Source organism: Rhinopithecus bieti, unplaced genomic scaffold (assembly GCF_001698545.2).
Source record: "Rhinopithecus bieti isolate Rb0 unplaced genomic scaffold, ASM169854v2 scaffold_39746, whole genome shotgun sequence".
NCBI lineage: Eukaryota > Metazoa > Chordata > Mammalia > Primates > Cercopithecidae > Rhinopithecus > Rhinopithecus bieti.
Window position 1 is genome coordinate 1,463,391 of NW_016816960.1, and position 12,656 is coordinate 1,476,046.

Below are 12,656 nucleotides of genomic sequence, written 5' to 3' on the forward strand. Positions count from 1 at the left end.
TAGTGAAGGGGTGGCCTGCCCCTCCACACCTGTGGGTGCTTCTCGTTAGGTGGAACGAGAGACTTGAGAAAAGAAATAATACACCGAGACAAAGTATAGAGAAAGAAAAGCGGGGCCCAGGGGACCAGTGCTGTGCTTACAGAGGACCCACACTGGCACCGGTCTCCGAGTTCCCCCAGTATTTATTGCTCAAAAGATAAGGGAGTAAATCAGCAGTAAGACATACAGATACACGGAGATGTTCCATTTCCCAGGGACGGGCAGGAGACAGAAGTTTTTCTTTTACTGAGATTTAAGAGAATGGTGATGGCCTTTAACCACAAGCAGCCTTTAGGCATTTGTTTAACAAAGCACATTCCTTACAGCCCAAAATCCTTTAAACCTTAAATCACCACAGCGATGTCTCTTGCAAGGACAAGGTTGGGGGTAGGGTCACAGATTAACAGCATCTCAAATACAGAGCCAAATGGAGTCTCTTAAATTTACTTCTTTCTATATAAACACAGTAACAGGCTGACCTCTCTTTCCTTTCCCCACAGGTAGTGGTGGAATTCCAGGGATGGGCAGTTAAGTGGGCATTAGGGAGGGGAAGTCTCTTAGCTCTCCAAGCTAAGAGAGGGGACTGGAGGTCAGAGAGACTGCACCATGTTCACGCGATCGCACAACAGTGGCTGCACATCAGATTAGCTCTGCAAGAGTGAGTGTGGGGAGGGTGTGGACTCAGCTCGATAGAGCTGGATGCACCCAGCACAGCCTTAATGTTTTTAAATGTGGAAACTGAGGCCCAGAATGGGACCTTCCCCTAGTGGTTGAGATCTGGGTGTTCTTGGCTGCTTGGCCAGTGCTCCACTCTGGGGGTGGCAGGGCACAGTGGTTACAAGGCTCTGCTTCCACCTCTTGCTTGTGGTTCACTTCTCCAGTTGGTCTTCTGAAGCCTGGGCAGTGGGCGGGGCTGGAGGCAGGGTGCGGGTTGCTGCTCTGAGTTCTGGGTCCAGTTCCCTCTGGCCTCTCCTCTCTCCTGTCAGTTTCTCATAGAACCCTGGAGACAGTTTCTGAAAGTGACAGTTTTTCTTCTTACTAATCCCTGCAGTTTTCTTCCCACACCCAGTTTCTCTTCCTCATTTCTCCCCACCCTGTTGTGAACAAAAGCCTTTGCACCCAGTCATGCCCCACTTTGTCTCCCTATACCTCTGTGACCTGACATGTACCCCCAGGCCTGAGGCAGGCGTTTAAGGATGGGGGACGGGGTGGGGTATCTCTGTGCCTTAGAGGAAGCAGGCTCTCGGAGTGCAGGTGGGCTTCCTCCACACAGGCGATGTTGGCACTGCCCCATCTCCCCCCTCACCCAGTGGTTCAGCCCAGCCCCAAGGCTCCAGGCCCAGGGGCCCTGGCAGGAGGGAAGGAGATGGTGAGTAAGCTGGGGGCAGGAAGCAGGTGGAGCCCTTGAATAGGAGAGTGAATGGCATCTGAAAGCCCCTGAGTCCGAAGCACTGCCGCTTGCTAGCTGTGTGGCCACAGACACCACAGACGAAAGCTTGCTTTCGCAGGTCCTGGGGAAGTCAGCAGCACTTTTACCTGGTCCAGACAGAGGGCTTTGAAGATGGCAGACTATGGGAGGCCTGTTGGGAAATTGTTTCCTGCCTTAGAGGCCCAGGACTTTTCTGAGGGACCAGCGGTCAAGAACTGAAAGAGGTACTGGGGAAGGAGGAGGACCCGCGGCCTAGTCTCCCCTGGCCGGCATCTGAGGGGCCACTCTTGCATCCCCCGGGGCTAGGGGTCTGTCCGACTGCCTCTGTCTTGCCTTTCTTAGACTCAGCAACCCCCCAGGACCTCTTGCCCTGCTGCCCTGTGGAGTTACCAGGGACATCTCTTTCTGGGAGCCTGCTTCTGTGTGTGTGGGTCTAGGATTTGATGAGCCCCTGAGCCAGAGAGGACCCCAGTGAGTTCTTGGTTCAGCCACCCCTGCCTGAAAAGACTGAGGCAGGAAGAAAATAAAAACATAGTAACTAGCCACAGCTCCCGCTGGGCAATTCTGGTCCCTTGTGGCTCCTCTGTCTTCATGGAGGCCTTGGGGGCTGTGCATTTCTCACTGCTGTCCTGGTGGACTGTGGCCTTCCCAGCCTTGTACATGGTCATGCCTGTTTTCCCAGCCCTCACGGGCCACTCTCAGCAGTCTTGGAGCCGAGTCAGCCTTTCATGTGCTTTGTGCCTTGACCCTGTCCATGTCATCTGCAGGCCTAGGCGCCGCCACCTCCTGGAGTGCCTCCCCTCCCATGTTCCCACGGCTTATAGGTAGCTGTGCCCCTCTGGAGCCCACCAGCACCTGCTTGTCTGTCCACACGTCACTCCTCACTCACTGCCACTTGCCCCTGGCCCAGCACACCCAGATGTTTTTCTCTAAGTAGTTGAGGCGTACTCCGTGGCATGAGCCCCAGGGCAGGAAGGCTCTGAAGAGGGACCAGACTTGGGGAACTTGTGGGTGACCACTGGCCTTCTCTTTTAGGAATCACTCAGTCCAGGAGCTTTAGCCCTGGCTGGGAGGCATACCTTGCCTTGAGCTCAGATGTGCAGCCATTGCTGTGTGATCCTGTGAAAAGGGTATGGTCTCTCTGACTTCCAATCCCCTTAGCTGTTAAATGGGGATGATCCAGGAGAGACACCCTGTGAATGCTCCCTAGGCATCCTTGGCCCAACTCTGGAAGAGAACTGTACTCCAACAGAGTAGACAGGGCCTTTGGAGGGCAGCCAGTCCCACTAAGTGGCAGGGGACAGTGCCAAGGGGCCTGACTGATGACACTCCATTCTGTGCTTTTCCTCCTCACCAGGCCATCTCCAGAGAGTGCAGAGGAAAGTTGGGAAGTCATGGGCTATGCAAGTTGTATGAATGAACGAATGAGACCATGTCACACACTGACTTCGTCTCTGCTTGTTCTCTCTGTCCTTGCAGGGAACTTAGGCTGCGGAACTATGTCCCGGAGGATGAGGACCTGAAGAAGAGGAGGGTGCCCCAGGCCAAACCGGTTGCAGGTAAGCAGGCTGCCCCTCTCCACCTCTGCTTCCTGGCACTGTCAGCCACCCTGCACCTCAGCAGGCTTTGCTCTCTGAGAATAACCAGCAGTACCAGGACAGGAGTTGGGCCTTCAGGCAGGACCCTTTGTTACCATCTCATGGCAGATGTGCACAGTCGGCCTTCGGTGGCAGCAGAGGCTGTCGGGGCACTGAAGAGGCCTCTTGTGCCTTCTCAGTCCTGCTCACACCCAGAGACTGAGGCCTCCCCAGGATCTGAGTGGGGTTTGAAAAAGGCCATATCGGCCGGGCGCGGTGGCTCAAGCCTGTAATCCCAGCACTTTGGGAGGCCGTGACGGGCGGATCACGAGGTCAGGAGATCGAGACCATCCTCGCTAACACGGTGAAACCCCGTCTCTACTAAAAAATACAAAAAAACTAGCCGGGCGAGGCAGTGGGCGCCTGTAGTCCCAGCTACTCGGGAGGCTGAGGCAGGAGAATGGCGGAAACCCAGGAGGCAGAGCTTGCAGTGAGCTGAGATCCGGCCGCTGCACTCCAGCCTGGGAGACAGAGCTAGACTCCGTCTCAAAAAAAAAAAAAAAAAAAAAAAAAAAAAAAAAAAAAGGCCATATCCTCTCAGAGGACTCCTGGGCTGAGAAGTGGATGTGGTCATGGGGCCCTTGGGCAGCAGGGCAGGTGATGGGTCCTGTGGGCCCTGGGTGGGTCAGAGACAGGGGCCAGTCATTCAGCCGTGCACAGCAGTGGACCAGCAATGTGGAGCACCGAGGCAGGGGAGAGGACCTGGCCCAGGGCTTGCCTAGTCTCTTGCCATGGTGTGGGAGCAGCACAGCCACTAGGAGCTTCTGGCCGTCCGCAGCACTCATGCCAGGAAGTTTCTTAGTCCTCCGGATCCCTGGGCCCTTGCCCTGGAGAGTCCCCATTTTAATTCTTTATGTTTGTTACTTTTTTTTTTTGAGATGGAGTCTCGCTCTGTCACCTAGTAGGCTGGAGTGCAGTGGCATAATTGCGGCTCACTGTAACCTCAGCCTCCTGAGTAGCTGGGATTACAGGTGTGTGCCACTGTGCCTGGCTAATTTTTGTGTTTTTAGTAGAGACAGGGTTTCACCATGTTGGCCAGGCTGGTCTTGAACTCCTGACCTCAGGTGATCCACCCGCCTCGGCGTCCCAGAGTGCTGGGATTCCAGGTGTGAGCCACCGCTCCTGGCCTTGTTATCATCTTTATTTGAATTGCATAAGTAACAAGTGAATAAATACATTTATCTTGGGAAAAAGTAAAGTATTTCCGGCTTGGCCACATCCCAGTCTGCTTCCCCACCTCCTTCATCCCTGAAATCCACACATTTCCCTATGATTTGCTTTGTAGTCTGGGCCCCATCTGGTACGGTAATGGTGCATTGGGGGTCAGTAGGCAGGACAGAGGAGAGGTCAGGGGCAGCTCTCAACTCTCATCTGTTTCTGGAGGGAGGTGAGGCAGAGCAGCAGGGCACTCATGGGCCCACTGAGTGCCAGGGGTTGGAGGAAGCCCACAGAGCCCAGAGTTGTTAGTGCTTCTGCCATTTGTCCCCGAGGGGCAAGACCCTTCTAGTCAGATTGCTCAGAGGCTCGCTATTCTGGCAGCAGCTTGGAGGAACTGAAAGGTGCCTCTGTCCCGGTCTTGGGAGCATACACCTGAGGTGGGATGGAGGAAAAGCCACCTGTGGCTCTGGCTAGGCTAGGACCCAGAGGACATCCTCAGAGCCCAGTAGCCCTAGGATTATGTGAGAAGCCAGTCCTCACTTTGTATGTATCCAGGCAGCTCTCTGGTCTCGTAGTTACTGTCAGCATCCATGCTTCCTGACTGACTGTGGCTGGCTGCCTCCTGCTGTCCCATTCTTGGCCTGTGGGGACTGCTTCATCCTGGGAAACCCAGGCTCCCCCTCCAGAGCTGCCTTTGCAGGGTCTTCACCTCTGGCTGATTGGGGGCCACAGAGAGGTGGGTGCAAGGAAGCCTGGGGTCCTGTCTCACTGCCACAGTAGGCAGTGTCCCGGCAGAGCAGCAGCGCCTTTCCCACAGGCCTTCTCTGTTTTATTGCACCCTCTAGTGGAGGAGAAGGTGAAGGAGCAGCTGGAGGCTGCCAAGCCTGAGCCCGTCATCGAGGAGGTGGTAAGTGCGTGGGCCGCCCTGGCATACTCCTTGCTTCTGTGTGTCCTGTTTCTCTTTGCCACCTGCTCTCCCTCTGCCCACCATTCCTTCTTGTCACTTCTTTATTCCCTTCCCACCTGCCTCTTTGCCCTCGTCCCTCTCCTTCCTCCTTCTCTTTTTCCCATTTCCCTCCTTCCCGAGCCTGCCCTCCCCCTTCCCTGGGGCGGCCCCTCCACCCTGATATGTGTCTCCTCCCTTCCCAGGACCTGGCCAACCTCGCTCCTCGGAAGCCTGACTGGTGAGTGTTACCCGTGTGGGGCTGGTGCAGGCTGACTCGGGGGCTCTTGGTGCCAGCATGGGCCAGGGGCTTGGCCCTTCCTGCCCTCACAGTGCAGAGACTGGCAGTACAGACATAGAGTTGCACGAGATAGCTACTGTTGGAAACCAGTGCTGAGGAGGACGTAAGTGGCAGGATGAGAGGGGAGTGATGGAGAGGGGCTCAGGTGCGGGGAGCAGCAGGCCCCTCATGAAGGCCCTCCTGAGAGGTTGAGAGCCCATCTGTTCCAGAGCCCCCATTTGAGCAAGCCCAACTGCTGTCCTTGGGGGCCAGGGGTGGAGGGAAGGGCAGACACAGTTTTCTGTTCCTGTTCTACCACCATAGTTTGTTCCCTCTGGCCCTGGTTTCTTCCTCTCTGAAATGAAGGTCATCATCCTTCTTGCTAGGCAGAGAGAGAGTGGGAGAGAGGGTGCTGTGGGCCGGGAGGCTTGTGTCTGTCTGCATCTTGAGCCGGAGGTAGGGCTGTATCCCTGTCGTCTGATTCTGGGTCGACTTAACACCAGCTGAGGGTATTTTAATTTGATGAAACAGAAGCATGGGGCGTATGTCCTGGGAATCCCAGAGCCAGAGAGAACGGACTGAGTGCTTGTGCACATCTGGATGCCCACAGTGGAGGGGCTGGGCCTGTGGCTGGAGGAGGAGCAGGGCCCACAGTGGACGGGAGCAAGTCACTCCCTGATGGTGACCGGAGGAGCAGAGCAAGAGAGGGTCCCTGAGAAACCATCTGCTTTTGCATGTCTTAGCTCAGTCCCTTGTGTTGGGTGGGTTTGTGGTACTAGTCCCCCTGCCTCAGTGGGACAGGAAATAATAGTTCGTGCTGGGTTTCAGAGTGTGCAGAAGGGGAATGTCCTGGCCTCTTCCCCAGGGCAGCCCCCTCAAGCAACTGAGCATGACTCCTGTGCCAGAGGGCTGCAAGAGGGAAGGGGGTCCAAGGCCACATCAGGCCAACCTTCACCTTCCTGCTTCTCCCTGCTTCCCTGCTCCAGGGACCTCAAGAGAGATGTGGCCAAGAAGCTGGAGAAACTGAAAAAGCGGACTCAGAGGGCCATTGCCGAGCTGATCCGTAAGTGCAGTACCTGGGAAGGTGGGGTCCTACCCACTGGGTGGTGGCCCGAGCACAGGAACCCTTCCCACTCCTTCTGTCTGCCGTCCATCTCAGGTGAAAGGCTGAAAGGCCAGGGCGACAGCCTAGCCTCTGCTGTGGATGCTGCCACCGAGCAAAAGGCCTGTGACTCTGACTAAGGCATGCCCTGCCCCACCACTCGCCCATCAGGCCTGTCCTGCAGGGGATGGTCTTGGGCAGGGATGGGGGCTCGGCTTGCCGTCAACTCCAGTTTGGCTTCTGAGCAGAGACTCCCTGCCCCGTCAAGTCTGAAACCCCTATCGGTGAGGTCAGCTCCGTGTCTCCTGGGTGGCCCCTGCCATTCTGAATGGCGGCAGAACCAGCAACAACTCTGGGCATGCCTGTGTCTGCCCATGTGAATGTAAATATGTCTGTATATGTGTATATATTTTGAACTTAAAAAAAAAAATCTGGAAATAGAGACAAGTAACCCTGTCTGTGGCAGAAATCTGTCAAATATTTCCTAGGTCTCAGGGTAGATACTGTGGATTTGGGCTCCACAGGGTGGAGATGGAGTGACTGCAGAGGTGGTACTTAATATGTATGAATAATCCCTGTGTTGGGCTGGGCATGTTAAGGCTGGAGGGGTGGGGAACACTCAGGGCTGCCTTTTGCAGCCATGTCCTGGCCCAGTCCATGGTCACTGCTGGTTATCTCAAGATCCTTGGGTGATAGAGACGGGGTCTGAGAAAGTCATTTTTTAACACCTCCCCCCGGCCTAGGCCTTGCAGTGGTCTGTGGAGTAGCTGGAGAGGCTCCCACCCTGGTCCTCTGGGGATCCTCTCACAGTATGAGAGAGACTGGGCCTTGGCAAGCCCCAACTCAGGGCCACTCCAGATTTGATGCTGCTGTCACTGCTTTCCCCACTCTCCCCAGCCCCAGGCGGCCCCTCTCCCTGCTCCACCAGTCAGAGCTAGACTGTAGCTCCCCTAGGACAGAGACCCTGCATGGGAGGGGTGGCCCATTCTGCTAGAGACGGAGACATTGTAGGCTGGGTTTCAGGTGTGGTCGTGGACCCTAGATCCCCAAAGTTCTGGCTTTAGGACATGGGCCTCCTCTGTGGAGCTGACTCTCCAGGGTAGCTGGCTGGCTGCATCATCTCTGACTGCAGTACCTGTGGCCAACTGGATTTGCATCTCCTCCAGGATGGTTACACCCTTGAGTTTCCTTCGGGATATCACCTTGAGCCTCCTGCCTCTGCCCTAAGCCGTCTAGTGTGTTCTTCTTCTCCACAGTGTTCCAGAAACACAATGACCCATCTCTGGAGGACAGTGCCAAGCACTCCGGTCATAGAGGCAGAGTGGGTTTGTGCACACAGAGACCAGCACACTCACACAACCAATGAGAAAACCCTTTAAGTTAAAGTTATGCAACTATTCTTGGAAGGTAATTCCTGTGTGGAAAAGAAACAGAAACCTCTAGTTGTAGGTGAGGGCTGAAGTGGTAGCTGGCCAGCTTCTGCATTGAGTAGTAAGACCAGACCAAGACCCGGACTCCCACATGGGGCAGAAACCCTTCCAATATTTCCTAGGTCCAGTGGTACATGCAGGACTGGAGCCAGGCTCCCTCTGTCCAGTTGGTAAAACTGGAGCTGGGCTGTTTTTCCTATGGAAAAAAAGGGTGAAAAGACTCCCTGCATCTCCTGGGATTGCACCTGGAAACAGGACGCATGTCTGTAGCAGTGGAAGGACATGGATACCTGGTGACTGGCAACTAAGCTGCCACTCAGCATCAGCTCTGGGACTAGAGTAGGGTTATCCCCCAGTACGACAGTCCCGAGAGCTATTGAAAGGTATGCTTCTGGTTTTATGACCCTGGGTGTTGTCCTAGAAGGAAAAACAAAGTACCATGCATCATGAGTACGCAAACAAAAATTAAAAAATACATGAGAAAATCCAGTGCCCTAAAGAATGACCAGTAACCCAAGTGGGAGGATTTATACCCAAACTGAAATAGTAACAGCCTACAAGGTTTTAAAAATGAGCATTTGTTTTTACATCAGAGAGATAAAAGAGGGTGTGGTACCCTAAGAACAGAGATTAGACATAAGAAAGAACTGATGATAAATTCTGGAAAGAAAGAATACGGCTCTTAAAATAAGAAACTCACTAGAGAGCCAAGTATTAACCTATAGTCCAAGAAAGGATTAGTAAATTGGAAGTTAAAGCTGAGACGGCCATAGAAGGTGGCAGTGAGAGATAAAGAGGGCGAGATGGAGGGTAGCTTGAGAACCTTGTCATACGGATACATGTCCTATAGATGACAGGAGTTCCAAGAAAAGGAAACTAGAGAAAGAAGGTACTTGAAGAAAGAATGGCCAACAACTTCTTTTTTTTTCCGAGACAAAGTCTCACTCTGTCACCCAGGCTGGAGTGCAGTGGCACCATCTAGGTTCACTGCAACCTCTGTCTCCCAGGTTCAAGTTACTCTCCTGCCTCAGCCACCCAAATAGCTGGGATTATAGATGCGTGCCACGACATCCAGCTAATTTTTGTATTTTACTAGAGATGGGGTTTCACCATGTTGGCCAGGCTGGTCTCAACTCCTGACTTCTGGTGATCCATCTGCCTCGGCCTCCCAAAGTGCAGGGATTACAGGCATGAGCCTCTGCACCCAGCCGGCCAACCACTTCTCTTTCTAGTTTCATGGTGGAATAGTTACCTGAACTGATCCTCTCTTTGCAAACAGCTAAAAATTCTAGGTAAATAAAGAATAACAACAAATATTTAAAAAATACAGCAATGAGCTGGCAAGAAAATAAGGAATACTTTGGCAGAATGTAAAAGAGATAGCAGAATGCCAAAGTCTGACCTTTGCCTTGAGAGTATTTGACAAACCAGGTGAAACTGAACATTGTTTTTTGGGGGTTCCTGATGCCTGGGCTGAAGACAAACCAAAACCTTTGCAAAATGAGGGCCCTAATAGAACTCTCTATAAAGCTGGGTCCCCAAAAGGTGACACTCCCTGTGAACTAATAGCAAATCTGCCCTCCTGGCTTCCCATACAAAAATTAAACCTTGCCACTTACTCGACTGAAAAAAAGGTCTTCCTTGAGAACTGAGCCAGCCTTCATATGGGTTTTTGCACATGAGAATCCAAGAATTTAAGTGGTTCCAATGGTCCCAGAATGTTGGAAGTCTCAAACACTTGATAGAAGAAAATGTAGATCCTATCTGGACAAATCTTTATTCATATTGGTTCTCAAAGAATTCTCACTTATAAAGTTCCAAGACATATGAGAATCTTAGGGCCTACTCCGTGACCCTTGATGGACAGTGACCCTCAAGGATCATCCCCAAACATGACCTGGGCCACTTCACAATGTACCGCCTCACCGCTGCTGAGTATGATGGGCATAGCACCTGTCCCTCCCCACAGTGCGACTAGGAGTCTGGCCCCATATAGGACGATGGCTTGCTGGGAAATGAGCTTCAAAGGAAGGGAGCAATAAATTTTGAGCCAAGAGCTTTAAGTTATTTTTAAAATAGAAAAGAGAAATGAACAGATTGCAGAAAGGCTCATCAGACAAGCAAGATAACAGAGCCTCAGGTGCAAGATAACCAACATCAGAAATAACGTGGTAGAACCAGACTTGTAAAGACTTTAGACATCAGAATTATCAGCCATGGAATTTAGGTATGTTTAAAAATTACTTAAGAACTAAAAGATGCGAAAATAGGAGCAGATTTGCAAAAGAACCAAACCAATATTCTGGAAATAAAAAACACATTAATCTGCCCCCACCCCTGGCATCTCCAGTTTCCCTTTCTGTGGTTTCAGCTACCTGTTGTCAACCATGTCCGAAACTATCACATGCAATAAGATACTTTGAGAGAGACCACATTCACATAACTTTTATTAGTGTATATTGTTATAATTTTCTCATTAGTTATTGTTAATTTGTTACTGTGCCTAATTTATAAATTAAACTTTATCATATGTATGTATATGTAAGAGAAAGCACAGTATATATAGGGTTCAGTACTCACCGCCATTTCGGGCATCCACTGGGGTTGGGGGTCTTGGAACATCCCCCCCCCCCCCCATGGATAAGGAATGACTATATAGTACTGTAGTGTATTATGGCAATTAAAAACCTTGTATCTGTGGATTAGACAAAGGTGAAGAGACAATTAGTGAATGGGAGGCTAGATCTGAAGTTTTCCAAAATGCAGCCCAGCAAGATAAACAGTGATAATGTAAAGCAAGAGACTGAGAGACATGGAGAATAGAATGAAGAGATCCAATGTAAAACGATGGAGTTCCAGGTGGAAAAAAACAAAGCAAAACAGTGAAAACGAGTCAGAAGCAATATTTAAAAACAGTGGCTGAGAACTTTCCAGAACTTTTGAAAATCACCAGTTCACAGATTCAAGAAGACCAGCAAGTCTCAAGCAGGTTGATAGGAAGAAATATACATCCAAATGTTCTGTTTCTTCATCTGGGTGATGATTAAGTAGGTATTTGTGCTTCATGAATATTCATTGAACTGTATACATGTTTTATGCACTTTTTGTATGTTTATTCTAAGTAAGCAAATTTACTTAAAAAAAATTCCATACTTTTCATTGATCATCAGTTGCTACACACAAATTACCCAAAACTGGGGGCTTAAAATAACAAACACTTTATTACCTCAGTTTCTGTGGGCCAGGAATCAGGAGTGGCTTAGCTGGGTGAGTCTAGCTTGGGGTCACTTGGGAAGCTGCACTTATTTGAAGGCGGGACTGGGGCTGGAGGATCTGTTTCCAAGATCACTCATGGGGTTGTTGATTGGTGGCCCCTGTGCCTCGCCACATGGACATCTCTGTCGGCCTGAGTTCTCAGGAGATGGCAGGTGGCTTTCCCAGAGTGGCAATGCAGGAGAGAATGCAAGAGGGAGCTTATGGGGCTTTCTTATGGTCTGGCCTTGGAAGTGATATTCTGCTACATTCTGTTTGTTAGAAGCAAGTCACTATACCCAGCACACACTTAGAAGAATTAGGTTCCACTTCCTGAAGGGAGGACTGTAAGAATTTGTGGACTTATTTAAAAACTACTACATACCCAATCACCTTGTAATAACATTAAAGAGCACAAAGACCATGAAAATACCTTAAAATCAGAGAGACAGGACATACTACCTTTCAAGGAGCAACATAGCAGCAGGTATCTCAGCTATAACCAGTGTAAACAGGAATGAAAGAAAGTTGTCATCCTAGAATTGCATACTCAGGGAAAATATGAGACGTATTTTTTGTTTTTTATAGAGATGGGGTCTCACTATGTTGCCCAGGCTGATCTTGAATTCCTGAGCTCAAGTGGTCTGCCCACCTTGGCCTGTCAAAGTGCTGGAATTACAGGCATGAGCCACCACGCCTGGCCTGTTTTTAGACCAACAAAGTCAGGGATTCTGTCCCCAACAGACTCACACTAAGCAAAAATCTATTTTAGGGTAATGAAAATATTCTAAAAGTGATTGTGGTTGCACAAATCTGTGAATATGCTGAATATACCAAGAGCCATTGAATTGTACACTTTAATGGGTGAACTGTATATGTATAAAGTTGTTTTTTAAAAATGAAATAAGCATTCTCCTTTTTAAAAAATCATAAAGGATATTTTCAGACTGAGGGGCACAATCCCAGATGGAAAGATCAGAGAAACGAAGTATAAATGTAAATAAGCACTGACCTTATAAAAGAAAAATGTGTTGTGGGGTAAAGCAAGGGCCATTTAGAATACATAACAACAATGGTATGTAAGTTCAGAGGTAGGAGGTGGTTGGGGTTACAGTCCTTGAAAACGCTCACTCGGAAAGAGGGATGAGACTAGAAAACAGGCCTGCTGACATTTCTAGGGTAACCCGAAATGAGTAGAAACAGTGTACCACTTTCAGAGGAGATGAGAGAGAGAGAGAAAAAAAAAAAAAAAACAATGAGAAAAAAGTATCCAAAAGAAAGCAGAGAGAAAAGGTGGATTGAGTAGTTGAATCCAAATATATCAGTAATGGCAAGGTATTACACTTCCTTCCTCCCTCCCTCCCTCCCTCCCTTCCTTCCTTCCTT

General features: G+C 50.3%; 1 protein-coding gene across 2 annotated transcripts in view; it reads left to right on the top strand.

Annotated features, from left to right (window-relative positions):
• Positions 1-8,491, top strand: part of CCDC12 (coiled-coil domain containing 12) — a 63,163-nt gene extending 54,672 nt beyond the window's left edge. The window contains exons 4-8 of one of the 2 annotated variants that reach the window (XM_017855714.1): positions 2,948-3,027; positions 5,109-5,170; positions 5,413-5,447; positions 6,473-6,549; positions 6,646-7,053. In XM_017855714.1, the coding sequence (XP_017711203.1) occupies positions 2,948-3,027; positions 5,109-5,170; positions 5,413-5,447; positions 6,473-6,549; positions 6,646-6,728 (337 nt within the window). In that variant the 3' untranslated portion in view covers positions 6,729-7,053. Of the gene's footprint in view, positions 1-2,947; positions 3,028-5,108; positions 5,171-5,412; positions 5,448-6,472; positions 6,550-6,645; positions 7,054-7,844 lie in introns of those variants that run through there. The other variant, XM_017855713.1, reaches the window with a different exon arrangement.
• Positions 8,492-12,656: the final 4,165 nt, after the last annotated feature.